This window comes from Chiloscyllium plagiosum, chromosome 43, assembly GCF_004010195.1.
Source record: "Chiloscyllium plagiosum isolate BGI_BamShark_2017 chromosome 43, ASM401019v2, whole genome shotgun sequence".
Lineage (NCBI taxonomy): Eukaryota > Metazoa > Chordata > Chondrichthyes > Orectolobiformes > Hemiscylliidae > Chiloscyllium > Chiloscyllium plagiosum.
The window spans coordinates 6043990-6067583 of NC_057752.1; the positions used below are offsets into that span (position 1 = coordinate 6043990).

General features: G+C 43.1%; 1 protein-coding gene across 2 annotated transcripts; it reads right to left on the reverse strand.

Moving 5' to 3' along the window:
* Positions 1 to 586: 586 nt before the first annotated feature.
* On the reverse strand, positions 587 to 21434 carry tarbp2 (TAR (HIV) RNA binding protein 2). Of its 2 annotated transcripts, none has more exons than XM_043681847.1 (8): positions 21278 to 21434; positions 16612 to 16781; positions 14635 to 14737; positions 11317 to 11389; positions 9834 to 9951; positions 7051 to 7178; positions 5493 to 5685; positions 587 to 3255 (listed from the first exon to the last, which is right to left on the reverse strand). In XM_043681847.1, exons 1-8 carry the CDS (start codon positions 21328 to 21330, stop codon positions 3101 to 3103), a joined length of 993 nt encoding a protein of 330 aa, XP_043537782.1. In that variant the 5' UTR covers positions 21331 to 21434; the 3' UTR covers positions 587 to 3100. The 2 variants fall into 2 exon arrangements, with proteins under 2 accessions (XP_043537782.1, XP_043537781.1); XM_043681846.1 differs by having other exon boundaries at positions 587 to 3258.
* Between the last annotated feature and the right edge of the window lie 2160 nt (positions 21435 to 23594).

Genomic DNA, 23594 nt, shown 5'->3' on the forward strand with positions numbered 1-23594 from the left:
ACCCTCTTTTCCCATTCCCACTGATTTGCTTGGGCACCATCCCATACTTAGGACTTGATGGTGTCAAAATCACAGTCAGTGCCTGAATGTTATGGGATTGTGTGTCAAGGCAGTTGTGGTGTAAGAAGCTCTGTTCATGTTCTCGCCTTCTAAAAGGCTCTCACCTCTTGCAATTGTGACCTCTGGGACCTTGCCCAAGCGGTGTTATTTGTGCCCCAACTGTTTTGGCAAGGTATTTACCACTGGACCCAGCTTGGTTGCCCTTGTTCTCCAGGTTTTGCATTTCACCAGAAAATGCTATCCAGTAACCAGGAGCTGGAATTCAGAGGCCAACTTAAAACAATGCTAGCCTTGCCCTGGCTGAGATCAGGAGGCGTTAAACTCAGGAGACTCCCAGCCAGAGTAAGTCAGCTATTCACTGGCTCAAAGTCAGGGAGCCAAAGAGCCAAAATTGGCTGAATAGGTTGACTCAAAATTGGCTGAGAGATAGCAGTCTACAAATTCTGAATGTTTTCAATTAACATTGGTATTAACACATCCAACATAATTTGCATGCAACTTAAAACATAGGACAAGAGGGCCGGCATATGAATAATTTACATGTTTATTCACTCAAGTTGGGCAGATTTTTTTTGAGTGTTTAAATACAAAAGAAGTTACAAATGCACTTGAAACATTAAGTTGCCTTTTTGCTCTACAGGTCCTGACAGAACAGTTGAGAGTATTTCTGACATTTGTTATCCTTTTCAAGTAGAAATGGTCTTTTCTCTAAACAGTTCCTTTGTGGCTTTTCCAGACTCAAATACGTGCAAAGCACTGGAGAGAGCTGAAAGAGCACCACTTCTGAAAAAAAAAGGGCACTAATTCGACTTACAAAAGAACAACCAGACAACAGATTGTACGCATAAATACTGAAAACATTTAAAAAGAAAATTGGGAACCTGGATGCAACATTTTGATTTGCTATCAATGAAAAGAAATATTCATTTTCTTTAATAATTATCAAAAGTTTTCTTTAATATTCTGCCAACTCCGTGAAAAGCCTCTGTACAATGCTTTAACTGAAATCACATTTGCCATGTGAATTGTGCGCTCATTATGAGGTGTAGAGGAGTGGGCCACTTTCTATCAGATGGAGAGCCACATATGCCCTCTGTTCCATCCCAACACTGGGAAGAATCACTACATTCAGCAACATTGTAAACATGATTTTCTTTCTATATAAATGTACGTATTTACACCAGGGGAGCGATCAAGCAATTCTTTGCCTCACCCCAATCCCCAACACTTCACACCAGTCTTTGCAATCGCCTTAAATGGAGTCTGCCACAGTTTTGCCACAAAGTTTACATCTGCGATCAGTTGATTGCCATTTGCCATTGAGCCCTCCCAGCGAGTAAACTGAAACCTCTTCTCCTGGACTGGGCTGAATGAGCCTGGAACTTGGGAGTGAAGCATCTATTGTGTCATGGGGTCTCCCTGTTTTACATGCCTCTCTCTTTAACCCCACCCTTCCAGAAGTTACATCCTCTCTGCTCGGGCACAGGGTTTGAGTCTCCCCACCAGCGCTGAGACTCGTGTCACTAAGCGAGGTCAGGGTGACAGACATGACAGTTCGTCAAGTACTGCCACTGCCTGATTTCCATACAGGTACATTTTCTACAAAAGGTCACTTGATAGCAATCAAAAGCAAAAACAAAAGTTCACTTTCTTCATCCCTCCAATCGTAGCAACACTAAGGCCCATGCTGAGATCATCTACCTCAGTACAAGCCAAGGTGCAACTCCCGCACACCTGCTTTAGAGCCACATTGGACAATACATAGAGCCCAAGGAATCTATGACAACAGTGACTACACTTCAGAAGTACTTTTCTTGGTGCAAAGCATTTTGGAATGCACTAAAGTCGTGAAAGATGTTGTACAAATGCCAACATTTTTTTGTTAAAATGGAGGAGCCCCGAGTGCACTAAAAGAAAAGAACCTACATTTCATTGCAGACAACTGCAATCTATAATTATATCAAGGGGTGTGCATCCAAAATGGATTCCCTCTTAAAGATGCCAGGATCATTAAACCTGGCATTTGTTGTAACTACAAAAAGGTGATCACAATTTAAGGGAAGTAGACAGCTGCCTTTAGTGTTAGTACAGAACACTTGCAAGTTTTGGTACAGTAATTATTGTAACTGGAGTTCTAGGCCTGGAAAGCACATTGTATCAAAAAAAATCAATAACTTATTTCAAATGAAACTTCATGATACTTGACAAAAACAAAAAATTATCATTCATTTTTTAACCTTTAAACACTGTTTATATACACACACTTTCTCCAGCCTTCACAGTTGGCCAGCCTCCTCATAGGAGGCTTCGTAATGCTACTTTGTGTCAAGTGGACAGAAGCAGACAAGGACCTCGCCCTCTATCCAGTGCCTTGTCCCTGCTCAGGCAACTTGGCCAAGAAGAGAAATGGACAGACACACAATGCAACGTTATGGGATTACTAGCACATCATGCTGGGATAACAAACACCCATTTTTCAGTAGGGTGCTGAGTGACCCTGACAATTGGAAGGAGATCAAGTGAACGTCCCAAACTCACTTGCGAGATATTAATATGCCATATATTGTGAGAAATTAAGTTAAAAGAACATCAGATGGCCATCACCACTGCAGCAATTCCACTCGAACTATGGTTAGTAGTGCCAGGGACACTATTCACAATCACAGTAGGCTTCTAACTACCAGTTTGAGTGAGACTCAAGGGCAAGAGTGTACTTGCCAACAGCAGTGTCATGTTGACCATCCAGCAAATTAGAGGTGGACAACATGGGAGAGCAACACTTTGGGAAACAAAGAATCAACATAAACTTTCAGATTCCTTCTGTCCTGCCTTGCATCACTGACCCATCACCAAACCTTCCCCCCACCCCCCCGACCCCACACAAAAAAAATAAAAAGGCACCACCGTAAGAAACCTCGACTTCCAATCAAGTACACAACTTGGGAAATTCAAGCTGTTAGTTTTAAAAAACATGTCAGTTTGGGAGGGAATTAAAACAGTGCTGGTCAGACTGAGGAGTGATCATTGTTCTCCACTGGGCTCACTTTCCTCCAGCCATGATTTTCAGATATTGCAGTGCATTGTGGGCTGCATTGGCACGGGCACCATCCCTTGTTGAGCCAGAGCCGTGGCAGACGGTGGTGGGCTGCGTTGATAGCTCCACAAGACACTGGTACAGGCCACTCAAGCTCAACTCTTCTGGAAAGAAAGAAAAAAAAGTCACAGGAAGTTAGCAAACATCTAGAGAAGTAGGATTATTCAGAACAGCGTTCAAACTTCCTTAACTGATATAGAGAACAGGTTTCCACCACTGTCTCCCTTAAACTGGACTAACTGGCTTCACCACTTTTATTTTGAATATTTGCATATGTGGGTGTTGCCAGTATTTCTTGCCGCATTCCTAATTGTGGTGAGGTGGTGGTGGTGGTGAGCAACACCTTCTTGAGCCACTGCAGTCCTTGGGGTGCAGGGATGTTATGGAGGGAGTTCCCAGGATTTTAATCCAGCGACAATGGAGGGACAGTGATAGATTTCCAGGTCAGGATGGTGAGTGGCTCGGAGGGGAACCTGCAAGTGGTGGTGTGCCCTAGTATCTGATGTCCTTGTCCTTCTTGATGGTAGAGGTCACAGACTTTTGGAATTCACCAGATTGGTGGTAAAGAATGAAACCTTAAGTAGGAAGAACAATCACATTTAGCGTTAGGGATGGGAGTGGAAAGTTATTAAAAAAAGGGCCAGATGGAATAGTAGTAGTAGGGCAAAGAAAAAGCAAACAATTGGAATGGACTCCAGCAAACTAGATAATTTCTTCTCATTAAGACCATAAGACATAGGAGTGGAAGTAAGGCCATTTGGCCCATCGAGTCCACTTTGCCATTTAATCATGGCTGATGGGCATTTCAACTCCACTTACCCGCACTCTCCCCGTAGCCCTTAATTCCTTGGGAGATCAAGAATTTATCAATCTCTGCCTTAAAGACATTTAACGTCCCGGCCTCCACTGCACTCTGTGGCAATGAATTCCACAGGCCCACCACTCTTTAGCTGAAGAAATGTCTCTTCATTTCCGTCCTAAACTGATCCCCTCTAATTCTAAGGCTGTGCCCACGTGTCCTAGTGTCCTAGTAACGGAAACAAATTCCCAGTGTCCACCCTTTCTAAGCCATGCATTATCTTGTAAGTTTCATTAGATCTCCCCTCAACCTTCTAAACTCTAATGAGTACAATCCCAGGATCCTCAGCTGTTCATCGTATGTTAGGCCTACCATTCCAGGGATCATCCGTGTGAATCTCCGCTGGACTCGCTCCAGTGTCAATATGTTCTTCTTGAGGTGTGGTGCCCAAAATTGGACACAGTATTCTAAATGGGGCCTAACTAGAGCTTTATAAAGTCTCAGAAGCACATCGCTGCTTTTATATTCCAACACTCTTGAGATAAATGACATTGCATTTGCTTTTTTATCCACAGACTCAACCTGCAAGTTAACTTTTAGAGAATCCTGGACTAGCGCTCCCAGATCCCTTTGTACTTTGGCTTTATGAAATTTCTCACCATTTAAAAAGTAGTCCATGCCTGTATTATTTTTTCCAAAGTGCAAGACCTCACATTTGCTCACGTTGAATTTCATTAGCCATTTCCTGGACCACTCTCCTAAACTGTCTAAATCTTTCTGCAGTCTCCCCACCTCCTCAGTACTACCTGCCTGTCCACCTAACTTCGTATCATCGGCAAACTTCACCAGAATGCCCCCAGTCCCTTCATCCAGATCATTAATATATAATGTGAACAGCTGCACCCCCAATACTGAACACCGTGGAACACCACTTGTCACCGGCTGCCATTCCGAAAAAGAACCTTTTATCCCAACTCTCTACCTTCTGTCAGACAGCCAATCCCGAATCCATCCCATTAAAATGGCATAGAAGATTGCACGTACAATCTCTAGGATTTGAGTACATAATTTAGACTTCCCATACACTAACAGTGTGGCACTCCCATACTACACTGCTGTTGTACAATGTTTTAGATAAGATGTTAAAATGGAGACCTGCCTACCTCCTTAGATGAACATAAAAATATGTCATAACAGGCTAAACCGGATCAACAGATCATCCACCTCAAACTGGTTTGCATCCTCGGAACATTCCTAACTCTTCCAATTTGGAACATTCAAATAGTTAGGTGCAATATAAATGCAAACGCTTCCTTTCACTTCACAGGTCCTAGAATTAACTGCCCCCTTGCTTAGTCAGAAAGGCTTTACTGCTCATTTTTCTGTTGGTAATCCAAGCACTGGTTTCAAGATCAGCTAGCTGTAACTTAATGCTACAGTCCCACATGTATGCTCCTGGCAATGAAACATGGAAAGTTATCAATTCTCCACGGGTGAAACAGGCTCCATTCACAGTACAGTCAGCTCAAGGTGCCTTACCGATATCTAAGTAACTGACGTCGAACCGCTGCTCCTCGGCCAATTCCCTCAACATCTGGCAAAAATTGGAGTTGGAAACACCAAGTGGGTTGCTCTTGAGGTGAAGAATTCGTTCCCCTGCAGAATTCCGGAGCGAATCCCACGTGCAACCTGCGCTCTTGCCCTTCGGCCCATCCAGCTTGTTACCAACCATCTGGAGAGAAAGAAGCGCAATGGAAGAACCACCTCCTTTCAGCATGCCGGTCCTCATTTAAAACGTGGCTGCATTTTCCTTTCTAGTGATGGAATGCTCCACATTAACCCGTTACATGGCTCACAGTTCTGTCACTAACGTTGCCACGCTTCTGGTGGGATTGGGTGCTTGGCTCTCTTCACACAACAAACTCAAAATCCAAGTGCTGCTGTCGGCTAATCGTGTGATTCACAAACCTAGGAGTCTTTTGGGAGACAGAATGAGCCCCAGAGAGAAGGCACCAGAAATGCAAACCAAGAATAAATTTGTTTGGAGGTGGGGAAGGGGGTTTAAATTAAACAAAACACAATTGATAAGGTGGCCATGAAAGAATTCTATAAAGACTCTCAGTCTCTAAGATTATAGAAAATAGCAGAAGTAGAACATTTACCCCTTTGAGCCTGCTCTGCCATTCAAGACTATCATGGTTGACTTTTTACCTCAACACCAACATTCTCACCACCTCCCCCCCCCGCATACTCCTCAATTCACCCAACCTAAATAGGAGCTCGACTGTCACTCAATATAGAATCAGCAGAGGTCACGAAGAGTCGCTGATATTTTAGTCATTCTAAAAGCCATTCAAAATGCTTCAATTTGTGACACTCTCCATTCATCATCTCATGGGGCATTGTAGTAGTTATGTTATTGGAGAGAAATCTAGACGTCTGGATTAATAATCCAGAATTTAAGACATACCAGCTGGAATTAAAAAGAGATGGTATCAAAAGAAGTGGCTTCGAAACTGCTGGGCACGCCACAAAAACTCAAATGCTTCGCAAGTATCCTTTAGAGAGAGAAACCTGATACACTTGTCCGCTGTGGGCCTACATGTAACTCCAGCTCCATATCAGAATGATTGTCTCTTAAATACCCTCTTCAGTGGCTTAATGAGCTACACAGCGACATAAAATTATGGTGATTGATGGAGAGCAGTGTCAGCAACACCCACACTCTGAAAACGAATGAAGGAACTTCAAATTGCTCCCATCATTAATAGCCACCTTATAACCACCAGAATATCACCCAAGTGCTGTAAAACTATAAACATTCCAGACCAGAGTATTGTTGGGTAGTTTTCAAAATTTGAAGAGGACATGGTGTGTTTTCTCAGTCACTGCTTTACTGAACCACTCCAGACCTCCCTCAATATCTGTTTGTACAATACAAGCAGTCTCCATTACTGTCTCAGCTCACTCCAGTTAGACATTTTTGTCTAAAACCTAGCAGGGCTGTCATGTCATCACCAGCAGATTGTCAGCTCTCTCTCATGACGCAAACTGGCGCTCTCATTAAAAACTGCAATTCATCCTTTCACACACTTACAATGGAAAACTGGTCATCTTCTGGCTCGACTTCGTTCCCGTCCCTCTGATCCACAGGGACATCGTGGATTCTTGCTAACATCTTTGCGGCAGCGTTGCGCTTGGCCAGCTTTTTCGACGTCCCACTCCCTATGATAGGTAAGACATCACCAGTTAAGAGACCGATCACACTAGTTTCTACTCTGCATCACCAAATCTATACAGTATTCATTCTCAAAACACCCCAATGTGTGAGAGAGAGAAAACACCATTCATTAAACTTCAAAAAGAAATCCCTCAAATGCTCAGCACATCTTTCTTTAAATTGGGTTGGCACAGACTTCCATGTCTAGTTCAACTGTACCACTGCCCCACATACATGTTCCACAAATTCTGGCAGCAAAACTCCTGTAGGCTGGGAGCTGAAGCCATGACTGTCAATGGTCTCCTGACCCTGCTTTAAGCTGTATGGATAGGTAATTCCACTAGGTAGCTGACATTCAAACAACTACTTAAAGATCAATTCAAATTGCTGCCTTCTGCAAATGATCTCAATTGTAGTCAAATACACTTGATTTAACCAATCTTTTAAAACCCTTTTGATTCGATTCCCAAGTTCCCTTCCAAAACTCTCCTTTCTTATACAACTCCCACACAAAAAAAGGTAACAATTGACATCTCTGGGAAAGATCAGACAGCAGTTCATCCGATGGCAGAGGGAGATCAGAATGTGCTGGCTAAAAAAGCAGCCTGTTTCACACACTAAGTGCCATGGTGCAGCAAAATTACTTTGTCTGAGATGCACACAAACTCCTAAACTGCGTCAAATAAAGGCCTGTGTGTAAAGTGCAAACATTGAATGCTGGGGAAGAAAGGGCTGAGTATTTCCAAAGTTGCAGTATTGACTTTCCTGGTTCACCGATGGTGAATTCTCCATTATTATTTCAAAGATTATGACACAAAGACATCGCAAAACAAACTGCTGAACAACTACCTTAAATCTCAGTTTAGGTGGCTGACACCGAGCTCTTGCTACAGTTAGCAATGATAAATCCTTTCCGTAATGCTCTGGGAATAAGGGGTATTTAAAAGAAAACTCAGCAATGTCAAGCAAAATTAATTCTAAAATTATTTTTTTCAATTCCTCATTGTGCATAGCAAGGTGGTCCAGGAGTTTTGTTATGCTAAGTTATTGGAAGAGGTAGGGAGAAAAAAAACAACTAATTTAAACCTCAATGTTGCTCGCACAATTTGGAAGTGCCAGGAGATATTTAGAAGTGTCGGTTGCATAGTCCAAAAATGAGGTGCGATATGGGTAATGGGGTAATGAATGCTCTGTGAGAATCGGTGCTGCTAGTTCTATGGAATCAGAGCAACCTGTAGCACAAAAGGAGGCCAATCAGCCTATTATGCCTGTTTGGCTCTTAGAAAGAATTATCCCGCTTATTTCCACGCTCCCATATTTTGGACTGAAGGGCAAATCACTTGACACCATTTTACTAAACACATCCTAACAATTAAACAAAAACACAAAACTCAAGACACTATGGAGCCTTGCAAAATGTTCTGCAAGCATCACATTACCTCAGCAAGTGACACGTGTGCAGTTCTTCTTAACTAACCTCAACAGTCAATTCCTTCAGTCAGCTGCTTCATCAGCGACATTCTCTTCAGCATAGGGTCAAAAGTGGGGATGTTCACTGATGATTGCACAATGTTCAGCATCTTTTGCGACTCCTCAGATACTGAAGCAGTCATGTTCAAATGCAACAAGATCTGAACAATATCCAGGCTTGGGCTGACAAGTGGCGAGTAGCATTCATGCCACACAAATGCCAGGCTATGACCATCACCAATAAGAGACACTCTAAACACCACCCCATGACATTCAATTGTGTTACTATCACTGAATTCCACTTCTCTCAACATCTTTGGGGTTACCGTTGACCAGAAACTCAACTGGACTAGCCACATAAACATAATGGTTACTCGAGCAGGTCAGAGGCGAGGAATACTGTGGCAAGTAACTCACCTCCTGACTCCCCAAAAACTGTCCACCATCTACAAGGCACAAGTCAGGACTGTGATGGAATACTCCCCACTTGCCTGGATGGGTGCAATTTCAACAATGCTCAAGAAGCTCAGCACCATCCACAACAAAGCAGCCCACTTGATTGACACCACATCCAGGAACATTCAATCCCTCCACCACTGATGCTGAGTAACAGCAATACGTTCTATCTACAAGATGCACTGCAGAAATTCACCAAAGATCCTTGCACAGCACTTTCCAAACGCACAGCCACTTCCATCCAGAAGGTCAAGGGCAGCAGGCACACGGAACCACAACCCCCTGCAAATTCCCCTTGAAGACACTCACCATACTGACTTGGAAATATATTGCTGTTCCTTCACTGTCGGTGGGCCAAAATCCTGGAATTCCTTCCCTAAACGTGTCTACTTACAGCAGTGGGAGTGCAGTGATTCAAGAAGGCAGCTCACCATCACATACTCAAGGGCAACTAGGGACTGACAATAAATCCTGGCCAGCCAGTGATGCCCACATCCCACGAATGAATATTAATAAAAAAAACTGGACATTGGCTTGGCTCAGCAGCCACCCAATAATGCGACTCAGAGCCAAATCATTTGAAGAAGGGCAGTAGAGGCACTAGACCACAGCATCAGCAGCACCAGAGGCAAGTACACATGCTGCCTGACCTGCTGTGCTTTTCCAGCACCACTCTAATTTAGACCGCAAAAACACAAGACACTAACTGTGGGGAAGGAGCAAAGTGCCCATACCTATCTCCAAGAATCTTTCGACCCTGCAAGTCATGGTGAACTCCTTCCGGTGGGCAGGACCAGATTCCTGAGTGACCGTATATTCCGGAAGTCTCCATCCTTTCTGAACCACCAGCTCCTGGAAAGAAAGAACACACACTAAGCGGAATGTTACTGATGGTAAAGCGCCAGTGCACTAATCTGTTTAATCGCTTCAGCATTTAACACCGATGCACCTCCAACATCCGTGGCTCCTCAAACATAATAGAGGCCTTTAAAATTATGAGGGGTTTTGTGGTATACTGGATAGTGTCCCCGACTCTGAGGAAGAAACTCAGGGTTCAAGTCTCGCTCCAGGACTTGGTGGCTATGTCCATAATGTGGCCAAACAGGTCAAGGGAATCCTTCCAGAACATGCTGATAACAGGCATAGAGTCATACAATATGGAAACAGACCCTTCAGTCCACGCCAACCAAATCCCCAACTAAACTAGTGTGACCTGCCTGCACTTGGGCAATGTCCCTCCAAACACCTCTTATTTGCGTACTTTTTAAAATGCCTTTTAAACATTGTAACTGTACCTGTACCCACCACTTCTCCTGGAAGTCCATTCCACAGATAAACCACTTTTATTAAAAAAAATTGTCCGTGTCCTTTTTAAAATCTTTCTCCTCTCACCTTAAAAATATACCCCCCAGTCTTAAAATCCCCCACCACAGAGAAAAGATACCTGCCATTCATATTACCTATACCCCTTATGATATTATAAACCTCTCAACCTCCTACGATCGAGTGAAAAAAGAAGTCCCAGCCTATCCAGCCTCTCCTTTTAAGTCAAACTCTCTATTGCCAGAAACACCCTGGTAAATCTTCTCTGAACCCTCTCCAGTTTAATAATATCCTTCCTGTAACAGGGTGACCAGAATTGAGGGAGAGATTCCCGTTCAGCCAAGCAACAGAAAGGATATCGGAGCTTCTACCATCGCTCTCCATAGCTCCTGGCTATAGCATAAACACGCACCACAGGTTGGCTAAATGACCGATCTGGATAAAACTGCTGGCAGCAGCACAGTGCTTGATCATCGCCTTGTATGCAGAGAAGATTGTGACATTGTGGTTTAGACCTATCACGGCAGAGAACCCAAGGAGATTATGAAGGGGTAGATTTTGCAGCAGCTGTTTCCAACTGATGGGAAGAGCAAAACTAAGATAGCCCCGAATAAAACTAACAGGGAATCCAGGAGGAATTCTTTATCCAAAAGAGGAAAGAATGCAAGGCGTGCGACCACAAGAAATTATAAAGATGTATAGGATAGAAGAGGCAGCTAAGAAAACATGAAAGAAAGGAACATGGGAATAGAATGAGATGAAATAGGGTGCAGGAAGTATAAACACCAACATGACCTGTTGGGCCGAATAGACTGTTTCGGTACTCTACGTTACAAATGAAGGAATCAGTGTATGTGTATTCTGAATGTTGGGAGATAAACAAGACGACAATACCTGTAAAGCCCCTACAGGGTTGCATTCCGCCAGCTGAGCAGAGCTAGAGCTTTTGGATTCAGTGCCAGAGATCCTGGAGGGCGTTACAAAAAAGAGAACAATGGAATAAGGAAAATTCACAAGTTATAAATATTTTTCACAATCAATGAAGGCATTTTTCTTTAGGCAGCCATGCCTCTCCAAAATAAATGCAGAGGAGAGAGCTGGGTGACTTACCCCACAATTCCAGACCAACAAAACCTTTATCATACACAAACGTATTAATGTCGAGCTTCAGGGAGAATGACGCTACAGTGATTTCTGCAGTTCCTGCTTACTGCCTGCTGCTACTCTCTGTGGGCCAACTGGAAGCCAATATGCAAACCTTCAATGCATTTCTCAACCAGGCAGATACGCACACAAGGGGCTGCACAGCACAGAATTTGGTGGCAGGGTGTGAGAGAGGACAGAGAAAGAACAATGAAACAAGACAGTTGACGAGACACCAATTCATAAAACCCATAGAGGTAAGTAAAATAAAATCAGCTCACCAAAGCTCCGGAAACACCAGAGACCACAAGGATCACTTGTAAGAGTGGGATATGGAGAAACTCTGCTTCGGTTGTTCCTTCCATAACTAGTCTCCCCAGCAACTTGGCTGGAATAGATATTAATGTACAGTAGCTTAGTGCTTCAGGTACTGGACTGGGCGGTTGTGAGCTCACTTCCCTGAATGGCAATTCAATAAATGTAGCAAATTGTGGATTAGAGCCAGAAAATTTTTAAAAACTGAAAAATGCTATTGTTTTATAACATAAGAAATAGGATCAGGAGAAGGTCATTCAGATCTTTGAGTCCACTCTGTCATTATAAGATCAAATCTACAACCTGATTTTCCTGCATTATCCTCACATCCCTCAATATCTTTAATATCTCAAAATCTATTGATCTCCTTATTCAAAATAATAAATGACTGAGTCTCCATAGTCCTCTAGGACAGAGATTTCCAAAGATTCACCACTCTGAGTGAAGAAATCTCTCCTTGTTGCCTACCTGATTCTGAGACGGATTCCCTGGTTTTGCCCCCTTCCTCCCCCAGTCAGACGAAGCACCCTTTGTGCAGCCACCCTGTCATTCCTTGTAAAAACTTTGATGTGAAAATCCAATTGCTTCACCCATGCCCTTCAAGAGGGGGAACCTCTATTCTTACCTGCTTTGAACTGTGAGCTGATACAAGTTCCAGTAAGTGTTTCACTCTGTCCACCCTCAGGCCTACCATAAGGGAAGTTAGTTAATATTGTCTTGCCAGTGTTGCTCACTATTTTTGAAACTAAAACATATATCTGTGTCTCTGCTGTGTGGTGTTGTGCGTTAACAGACACAGGCTTACACCAGTATCGCATTTGGACTGTACATTTCACTGGGTCTTACTTCAACAAGAGTAACCCATCAGTTGATCTTCCTCCTTTCCTGTCTGAGGCAGGTATCTCCAGTTTCTAGTCTCTGTACAATCTAGGTCAGAGCTGGCCCAAGTGGAAATAAACTATGAGCCCACGTCCTTCTAATGGTACAGCACAGGCCCAACACACTGAATCACTGCCAGATTGAACAACCTGGGAGTTAAACAAGCAGGAATTTTTAGAAAAACAAAATTTACACAGCTGAAAATGTGTTGCTGGAAAAGCGCAGCAGGTCAGGCAGCATCCAAGGAGCAGGAGAATCGACGTTTCGAGCATAAGCCCTTCTTCAGGAAGGGCTCATGCCCGAAACGTTGATTCTGCTCCTTGGATGCTGCCTGACCTGCTGCGCTTTTCCAGCAACACATTTTCAGCTCTGATCTCCAGCATCTGCAGCCCTCACTTTCTCCTCGAAAATTCACACAGCGCCTTGTCACGTCTCCAAGAAACGTTTATAAAGCGCTTCACTTTTATGTTTAGCGACTGTCAGTGCAGGCAAATGCAGCAGCCCCATTTTGCGCACAGCAAGATCCCACACTGCACGAGGAATGCTTCTGACGGTTCTGGTTGGGAGTGGAATGAGTTCTTCATACCCATGGCCAGCTATTACTAACATCAAGTTGTTGGATTAGGCATTTGTGCAGATAAGCATGATGTAATACCAGTCTCAAAGTAAATCTCAAACGCAAGGGCAAATTCCCTCTCTCACTTCCATAAATGGATTATTTTCAAAAAGACAATGACAAAAAAATTCAGCATTATTGGGAATGCATCAAGGGAATTGACAATGGATTGGTCAACTAAATGGATTGAAGGTCTACCTTTGAAATGGTTAGCATGTTTAACATGAAATAGAAAAACTTTTCCTGACAACTTTAACACTTTCTACAATGATAGACTGCCTCACTGGATGAAAACATGCCATCAGTATTGCCGGTTCAAGTTTACGGGCTGTAATTGAGAAACCAAGGAACTGACTTTGACACAAATTCAGGGCGCTGACTCCAGTACATTATACTTTAAAGCATATAGCAACTTCATAAAGTTCTAACTATTTGTAATCGCCAACAACATATTACACACCAATGGCACTTAAAAACACTGCATGTGGAGCAATTGAGTTTTACAGCTCCCAGGCTCAGGTTCTCATCTCCAAGTTAGTTCAGAGAAGGAACTTGCATTTGCATAGCGCGGCTATCACATTTTTCAAAAACATTCCAAAATGCTTCACAGACAGTATCTTGCTTTGAATTGAAGTGCAGTGACTTATGTAGGCAAATGCCGCAGCCATTTTGCGCACCGCGATGTCCTGTAAACGACAACAGGAGGAGTAAGCTGTCAATCAAACTTTGAGGGGGAGGCAGGTTCAAGGAGCAATGTTGGCCCCAAGGACTCTGGACAAGCTCCTTCTCAAATGTCACACCCACCTAAAACCAATCGGAACATGGAAATGGCCATTTTAGTTTGTCTCATTTGAACATTTGACCTGTACTGCATCGCCAGCCAGGGCAGGCAAAAAAGGGAATATATTTGGAAAGGAGGAAAATATCATGAAGAAGGTTCCTGTTTTTGAGCACCAGCCAGCACCCCCTGGTGGTGAAAGTGCAAGATAAGAGAATAGCACTCACTGGGAATAGCTATGATGCCCTCGTGATTGAACAGCGAATCAACACGCTGCTAGGGCTAGTCCTTCAGGAATGACCATTTAGGTGAAGTCTTGGAAAGCTGACAGCACTTGAGGAATGGTTTCCCTGCATATGTCACTGCCTTTTGGAAGAGATGGGGGGGGGGGGGGGAGAAGGGCAGACAAAATAGGGTTGAATATCACCATTAGAAGATGGAATGGAAAGCTCTTCCTAGGTGCAGTTAGCTATTCACGTACTTGACTCCATCCAACATGGGCTCCAACATGTTTCCTCCCTTTAGTAATTTCAGGGCAGCTTCCGCTGCCTTGTGCTTTGCTGCCTTTTTGCTAGGCCCCTGACCTGAGGGGGGAAAAACATTAATTAAAACACAACTTTAAATAAAAGCCACAAAACACCAGCCAACCATAAAGCAACTAATTGAAACGGCCACAAAAAAAAGCCTTCAGTCCAGATACATGAGCTGAATTGATGCTCAGACAGATCTGAATAGCCTGCCTCAGAGCAAGTTAGTCGATGACAGAAATGCACCTCAATTCCATTATGTGCGGAACTTTTTCAGAGCCGTCAGTTTGGCTCTGTTGCTAATCAGCTAGCAAGCATGCTCCACCTGGACCAGAGATCATGGGATCAAAACCCACCCTTGCTCAGGAGCATATACAACATTCCAGATCAGCATTGTATTGAAGGCACAAACCACTTTCTCACATGGGAAAGACCAGGGCACCATTAAATAAGAAAGACAGTTCATCTAGTGTGCCAGTTAAAACACTTCCCTCATCCCAACATCAGTAAAATGAAAAAGAAAACTGGACATTCATCGCAACACTTTGTGGGATCTTGCTGTGCACAACACGACCAGAACATGGGCTGCCTCGAAATAAAAATAGTTGTCCCCACTGAGAAGTAATCCATGCAGCTTGCATTTTGGTTTTGCTCGCAGTTATCAGGCGGTTTGCGCTCACAAAAACAGGTAAGGGGAGTTACGGCAGATCAGACTCACCGAGTCTGTTTCAATAAAAAATTGATTCAATGTGCTTTTGAACGTTACAATGACCCTAAGAGTTAATCCTGTGGGGAATTCCGAAAAAAAAAATGCATATCCCCAGACAGCAGAGAGCATATGGAACTTTCTCCCATGTGGAGTTGATGCAAATAGTAGAGATATATTTAAAGGCAAATACATGAAGGAGAAAGGAATAGAATGTTAAACTGCTAAGAGATGAAGAGGATGGAAGAAGGCTTTAGTGCACCAATGTGTCAAATGGTCAATTTCTGTACATCACATTCCCTGTAAAGATTCTGGTCTCTGCCTGTCTAAAGACTAGTGCCCATTCATTTCAGATCTGTCAAATGATGATCCACTTCTACATGCATCACCTGGGTCTACTTTGGACTGCCTGTTATTCAACCCTAGTATTCTTCCCAGCCCTCAATGCGGATGCCATTAGAAAATCTTGTACGCGCCAGCACAAAGCAGGCGCAAACATCATGAATGCCACTGTTTTGCTACAGATTGACAAAGGCTGGAGACTTGTCTCAAGCGGCTTCCTTAACCAGCTCCGGAAGCAATGCAATTCTCTACATCATTCTGCACTATGAACAGAAGAACAATTTGCTGGAAAACAATGTTTATCTCAAAACATGAAAGCAACCAGTATCATTTGATTACACAGATGACATTATGATCTTAAGCAGTGCTGTGTGTTGCAAAAGTCAACAGGGGAAAAGAAAATAGGAAGAAGAGATGGCATATGGTGAACGCTACGGGTTTTGAAAATCATCACCCCGAAACAGAAACATTAAATGAGATTCCCAAAACACTGCTAAGCATGTCATGGAATGAAATCAGAATGTGACCCAATTAGTCTTAATAGAGCATCATGACTAGAAAAGGAATCAACAGTCCCTTCATTTACCACATGGACCTTCCATTTTAAATTGAGAAGTCAATTTAAAGAGCTCTACAAATATGGAGTTAAGCGACACCACAATCAATGATATCTCGTTAACCTTATCAGGGCTGAACACATCACCCAGGCTCCACAGAAATAGAAAGCAAACCTTCATCTGATGCCGGGAGACTCATTGTAGTTAATTAGACAAAAACAGGATTTTGTTTTTAGGTTTTAAACTGGATTCTGTACATGAAGCATTTTGCTCTTACTGTCCCCAAATAGTGATCAAACTGTCACACTGAAGAACAAGGTACAAACCTGTGCAGTTAATCTCTCCGACTGTCACTCGGAAAGTGAAATTGGGTTGGTGGGCTTGGCCCTCAGCTTTCAGCAAGTCATACACCGGTGTCTTTCCAATCCTTGTTCCATACTCCTGCAGTAAACTAATAGGCGTCTTCCCAGGGTTTGAGGCCAGCATTTGCTCAATACTGTGTGAAAAATAACAAGAAAAAATTATTACAGAATTTGGAGATAAGTGCTTCTAAACCAACATCTTCCTGGCATCTGCCACCTTCTGTCTGAAAGGTATTCTGACCACCCTGTTAAGTACTATATATTCATCTAAGGTCCATTTTTACCCCTCACTGAGAAGCTGAAAAGCCCAAGTTAATTTACATACCTCATTCCCTAGAACAGGGGTTACTCATGTTGCTCTCCTCTGCATCTTCTGGTGGATGCAATATTCCAGCTACTTCACTTGCATGAAAGGAGTGAAAAACAACGCTACCTGTAGATTTCTTTTAATTTCCTCTTGGCAAATTCTATGCTGCTCCTCAATTTGTGCTTCCTAGCTTCACTTCCACTTTGCAATACCTTGCATTTGGCTCAACAGAAGTATACTTGTTACTGACAGTTCAAATCTTGTCTAGCTCTGGCCTCTTGCATACCTCCAATTTCCAGCTGTCCCCCCAACTAACAGCCATACTTTCAGTTGCTGGGTGCCAAGCTGTGGAATTCCCCCTCACAACCTCTTTTTTTACCTTTACGATGCTTATTAAATCTGTCTCTTTGACCAAGCTTTTGGACCATCTGTCCTCATGTGTTTGATAAGACTCTAGCAAAGGGCCATGGGATATCACAGAATGTTAAAGGGACTAACTGTATCAAGCTGTTGAGTGATGATCTCCAAGTGTAACAATTGTGGAGGGAGCAACAGCGGGAGAAGGCACTTTGCGCTTGACACGGCTGACATATTGGCAAATACAAGCCCAAAATGCACAATAGCTCAGAAACAAATCTTCATCCCATGTTTCAAGCAACACTTGGCATTCCTTTAATTCACTGCAGTCAAAGCTCCTGTCACTTTACTTACAAACTCTCTGCCCCAATTTCTATTCGGTTAGTCTGTATTTCAGGCTGAACGGCAGGGGTAAGCATATAAAAGATTATCAATACTGTGAAGCTAGGTTTTAAATGTACAGTGGATTAATCTCAAAGGATCTTTATATAGAGTTGCTCACAGCAAAATGTCCCGAGGAAGGCACTGCACTACATGGTAAGGCTTTGGTTACTGAGTGAAAGCAGAAGTTAAAATGGAAGTGGCCAAAGCCACAGTCAAAGAGGCAGGCATTGAGATAACTTTTGAATGCTAAGAGAGACTTAGCAAGGTTGAGGTGGTTTACAAAGAAGATTCTTGAGTGCAGCGGCTTGACAGCAGAAGACTTTGTGACCATAGGTATCTAATAGACTAGATGTAGGAATTTCCCAGGCATAATCTACTTGGCAAACCACTTTCCTAAAAAGCCAGAGAATTTAGGCACAGACACAGTTTAAGACCCATAATCCTGCAGCCTCTTAATTTGTTCAGGGGTACAGGCAGATGTTCACCGGTTACAACAATGCAGCCATGAACCAAACAGTGCCACAACTTTCCTGCATTTGTCCAGTCAGAGATATCCTAACGTTGAAGCATTTGTTTGCAAGGTTGTTTGGAGCCGGTGAAAAGGTTCCCATTGTTCAATGATAAAGCCACAGTGCTACTCACGAGACTGGTCTATTAACTGTATTCTACAATAGACAGTTTTGCATATCCAACCTAATATTAGGTGAAATGATATTTTGGAAGCATCTTGATGTTAATCTGTGTTTACATTCTTCTCACTTGCCTCCTTCAAACATATGGAGGATGGCATACATGTGTCCTGGCAGCTTTTTGTACACAAATTGTTGATGCCTCATCCAAATAAATACTTTTTTTTTGGATCTAATGAGTCTTTACAGCTCCACACAAAAAGCTAGCATCCATGTTCAGTGGGTGATCGGAAAGGCAATTGGAATATTGACATTTATTTCAAAGGGGAGTGAGTATAAAATAGGAAGATTTTGCTAAAAACTTGCCACAGACTTGGAATCCAGTGAAGTTTTGGGGCCATTGTCTAAGGAAAGATATACTGGCATTGGAGGCAATCCAGAGAGGGTTCAGGAGGCTGATACCAGGTATGGAGAAACTGTCATATGTGAAGAGGTTGGGCAGGTTGGACCTATACTCGTTGGAATTTAGAAGAATGAAAGGCAATCTTATTGAAACATGCAAGATTCTTACAGCTTGACAGGTAGATATGGGAAGGTTGACTTCCTTCGTGGGAGAGCCCAGGACCACAGGGCATAATCTCACTGTAAAAGGGTGCCCACAGAGATGAGGAATTTCTTCTCTAGAGGGTAACGAATTTGTGGAATTCTTTAGTGCAAAGGGCTGTCGAGGCCAGGTCACTAAGTGTATTCAAGGCTGAGTTAGACAGGAGACATCAACAGAACAGGAGAGATTTGGGAATCCTCATCCATGAATCATAAAGAGCTAGCACCTAAGTTCAGCAAGTAACAGGAAAGGCAAATGGAATGGCATTTCTTCATTTTAAAAGAGCTTGGGTACGAGTGAGATTAGGGTAGGAGCTCAATAATCAGCCTTGATCATAATAAATGGTGGAGCAGACTCAAGGGGCCAAATGGCCCACTCCTGCTCCTATCTTCATCTTCAATAGATATAGAAAGGTCTTGCAAAATTAGTCAAGACACTAGCCAGACCACAGCTGGAATAGTGAGAACAATTTTGGTCCTTTATCTTAGCAAAGATAAACTAGCATTGGAGACAGTCCAGAGGAAGTTCACTCAGCTGATCCCGGGTATGGAGGGAAGTGCCTTACAAGGAGAGGTTGAGTATGTTGAGCCTGTACTCATTGATGTTTAGAAAAATGAGAGATGACCTTACTGAAATGTACAAGATTCTTACAGCAGACTTGAGAGGGTAAACGCAGAGAGGTTGATTCCCCTTGTGGGAGAGTCTAGGACCAGGTGACACAATCTTAGAATAAGGGGTTGCACATTCAAGGCCGAGATGAGTAGGAATTTCTTCTCTTAAAGGGTAGTGAATCTGTGGCATTCTTTACTGCAGCATGCTGTCGAGGCTGAGTCAGTCATTATATTTCAGGCTGAAATGGACAGAATTTGAATCAGTAAAGAAATCAAGGGTTAAAAGGACAATGCAAGAGGTGGAGTTGAGGATTATCAGATCAGGCATGATATTGAATGCCAGAGCAGACTCTATGGTTTGAGCAGGGCGAAAATGAGGACTGCAGATGCTGGAGATCAGAGTCAAGATTAGAGTGGTGCTGGAAAAGTACAGCAGGTCAGGCAGCATCCGAGGAGCAGAAAATTGAAGTTTCGGGCAGGAGCCCTTCAACAGGAATGAGCTAATTCCTGAAGGGCTCCTGCCCAAAACGTCAATTTTCCTGCTCCTCGGATGCTGCTTGTCCTGCTGTGCTTTTCCAGCACCACTCTATGGTTTGAGCAGCCTAATTCAGCTTTTATGTCTGTCTTATGACCTTATTGACATGCCAGCTGTGACTCAGTTGGCAACATGCTTGCCTCCAAGTTCTGGATTCATTACCCAAATTAGGGGCACAAAAATCCAAAGAACACAAGAAATAGCACCAGGGGCCCAGGTTCGATTCCACCCTTGGGTGATTGTCTATGTGGAGTTTGCATATTCTCCTCAAGTTTGCGTGGGTTTCTTCCAGATGCTCTGGTTTTCTTCCACAGTCCAAAGACAAAGTCAGAAGTCACAATACTAGGCTATGATCCAACAGGTTTATTTAAAATCACAAGCTTTCAGAGCCCTGCTTCTTCATGAGGGTGAACTCCACCTGACAAAGGAGCAGTGCTCAAAAAGCTTGTGATTTTAACTAAACCTGTTGAGCTTTAACCTGGTATTGTGTAATTTCTGACTTTGCCCACCCTGGTCCAACACCAGCACTCCACATCATGGCTACCAGTCCAAAGATGAGCAGATTAAGCACACTGACTATGCTAAATTATACATAGTGTCCAGGGACATGCAGGCTTGGTGGATTAGCCATGGGAATTGCAGAGTTACAGGAATTATATAGTGTGTGGTCTGGGTGGAATGCTCTTCAGAGGGTCAGTGTGGACACGAAGGGCCAAACAGCCTGCTTCTATAGTGTTAGGATTCTGTAAGGCCCGTCAAACCTAAACATGATCATGGCTAACTTCAGGCTTGAATTCTACTTTTCCAGAGAAGACATTGTCAGAGATACTGGACCCATTGTTAAATCAAATCTACCCTCTCGGTAGGTAGGCAAGGTGCAATGGCACTATTTCGAAAATAAGGAGAATTAGACCCATTATGGCAAATATTTCATCCCCCAAACTAGATGCTCCGAGATCATTATCACATACTTGAGAGAGCATGTAAACTGTCGGTACCTTCCTACCTCACAACACAGGCGACACTTCAAAAGGGCCGCAAAGCGCATTGGGAGGTCCTGAGTATGGGAAAGGTGAGATATACAAATGCAACTCAAGGCGACCGGGTTTCTGCTCTGCAGCTCAAACGGTGAATGAACCTCAAACACAGGAAACAAAAGAACTTTTAATGCCAAGGTCGGAGGTCCTCCAGCTTCCTCTATACCTGGGACAGCTGGAAGTCTTCTTGGCTGCAGCAGCGGCCCGATCCTCCGTCATCCCAGATGACAGTGCCGGCGATCGTGGCTCAGACGGCGGCGGCTCCGGCTTCTGCTGCTCGGTCCCTGCATAAGCACCAACGTCGCTCCCCACTGCGCAGGCGCAGCGGCTATTGCCACCACCACTTCCGGTTCAGCGGTCAAGCCACAAAAAGCGCGCGAAAGGTCGAAGTGTTCAAAATGGCAGTGGAGCGTTTACGTATGAGAGAAGATGTCATCACGATGTACATAAACGTCCCCTCCCCCCTTTTTTGGGTACAATTTAGTAATTAGAATGAGTTTGCGTCATTTAAAAAGATTTCACTCCAGTCTCTTCCCGCAAATAACATTTAAACACGCAATTCCAGCTTGTTTGCCTAACAGGAGGAGAACTTCTTCAAGGTAGGCATCCTTGCAAGAGGATACGCAGTAAGGTTAAGATCATCTAGGCAAAAGTGAGGACTGCAGATGCTGTAGATCAGAGTCAAGGTTAGAGTGGTACTGGAAAAGCACAGCAGGTCAGGCAGCATCATTCCTGAAAGGTTTATGCCTGAAACATCGATTCTCCTGCTCCTCGGATGCTGCCTGACCTGCTAAAATTTGATTTCAGCAAATAAAGTGCTCTGGTATAATGCAACAGTTGCATTGCTCTGCATCCTCACCCTAAAAAAAATTGCACTATGGAAAACCGTTATACCCGTTCAGTAGAAAGTTTGTCCAAACAGCATCCACAATTCATCAATCGCACGATAGCCAGTTCGTGCTGACGAAACACTCATTATACCAGGACATACTGTTAGTATCACAACAGTTGGATAATCTACTTTTAAAACCATCTGATCAGTCCAAAAGCACAAGACTCAAAAATTATTATTGTACCTCTGTTGACTCCTTGATTTCTTTAAAATATATTTGCTGATGTTTGAGAGTAACAGAGTTGCACTCCATTTACACAGAGCAAAGCAAAATGCAATTGTTTGAGAGATTTGGGGAGAATAAATCAAATATTGGCAACAGTCCAACAGATGGCAAGTGTGTAGCATTTCCGAGCCAGAGATTGTAAGGAAACAGCAACATGTACAACAGTTTAAGTGTATAGTTTCAGAATAAAATAAATGAGCTATATTTATATTTTAAAAAACTCAAATCATAGTTAGCTTACCTTCAGTAGAAGGCAAGCTGGCTAGATCTTGTCTCTAGTGTATCAACTATGAGTTAAGCCTCATGCAATGCTGTCACTTTAACAAGGTTATTTTGTCCTTGTTTTTTTCCAAGAGAGGTTGTAAAGGCAGAGGTCCCAAAATGTCTGGAAAGACCCTAGTTTAACAATGGCAGTGAAGTGGGCAATTCTCCCAGTTTAGGTTTTTTTCTAGTTTGATTTAGTTGTAGCAGAGAAGCTACTGCAATGCAAAAAAAAAAGGTTCCAAGCTTCAGCAGATGATTCCTGGCTGACATTTCTCTCTGAAATCTCTTCTGCCTGCAAGAACCTGCGTTTGTATTTACCTTTTGTCAAGGGGTGTGTTTATGGGATATTGCAGGAATTGGAACAGCTCGTTGGTTAAGTTGCTGTGTCAGGTCAGTTAAGTTTTCCAATAGTTAAGTCAATCTAAAATCTGTTTTATTTTGTTCATGTTTCAACTGTAGTGTTCAAATAAACTCTTTTTGGTTAAAGAGGAGTGGTTTGACCAGCTGCATCACACCTGGAATATCCACTTCACATCCACCTTTAAAATAAGAAAAAGTTAGGATCTAGGCTATCTTCTTAAAATATTTTGAGGGGGTCTGGCCTAGTCCATAATAGCGTGTTGTGTTGCCATGAAGTGGCGTTAAAAAAATTGCAGTGTGTGTGCAGAGACTGCTTGTCCCAAAATAAAATGTGCTATTTTTCAGTCAATATTACTTTAAAACTTTGGTCATCTTACAACTCTTCATCTCAAGGAGTTCAGCAGTTTCTGGCTGGCAGGGTGAACAGAATACCTGCAACTTAAACTTTCATCTACATGCCACTTCAGCTCTTGAAATTTCAAGGCATGTTGGAATCTTGACAATTTGGGATGAATATTAAGTCCAGTTGGAAATGATGTAGCCACTCAGAGTCATAGAGATGTACAGCATGGAAACAGACCCTTTGGTCCAACCCGTCCAGATATCCCAACCCAATCTAGTCCCACCTGCCAGCACTCGGCCCATATCCCTCCAAATCCTTCCTATTCATATACCCATCCAAATGCCTCTTAAATGTTGCAATTGTACCAGCCTCCACCACTTCCTCTGCCAGCTCATTCC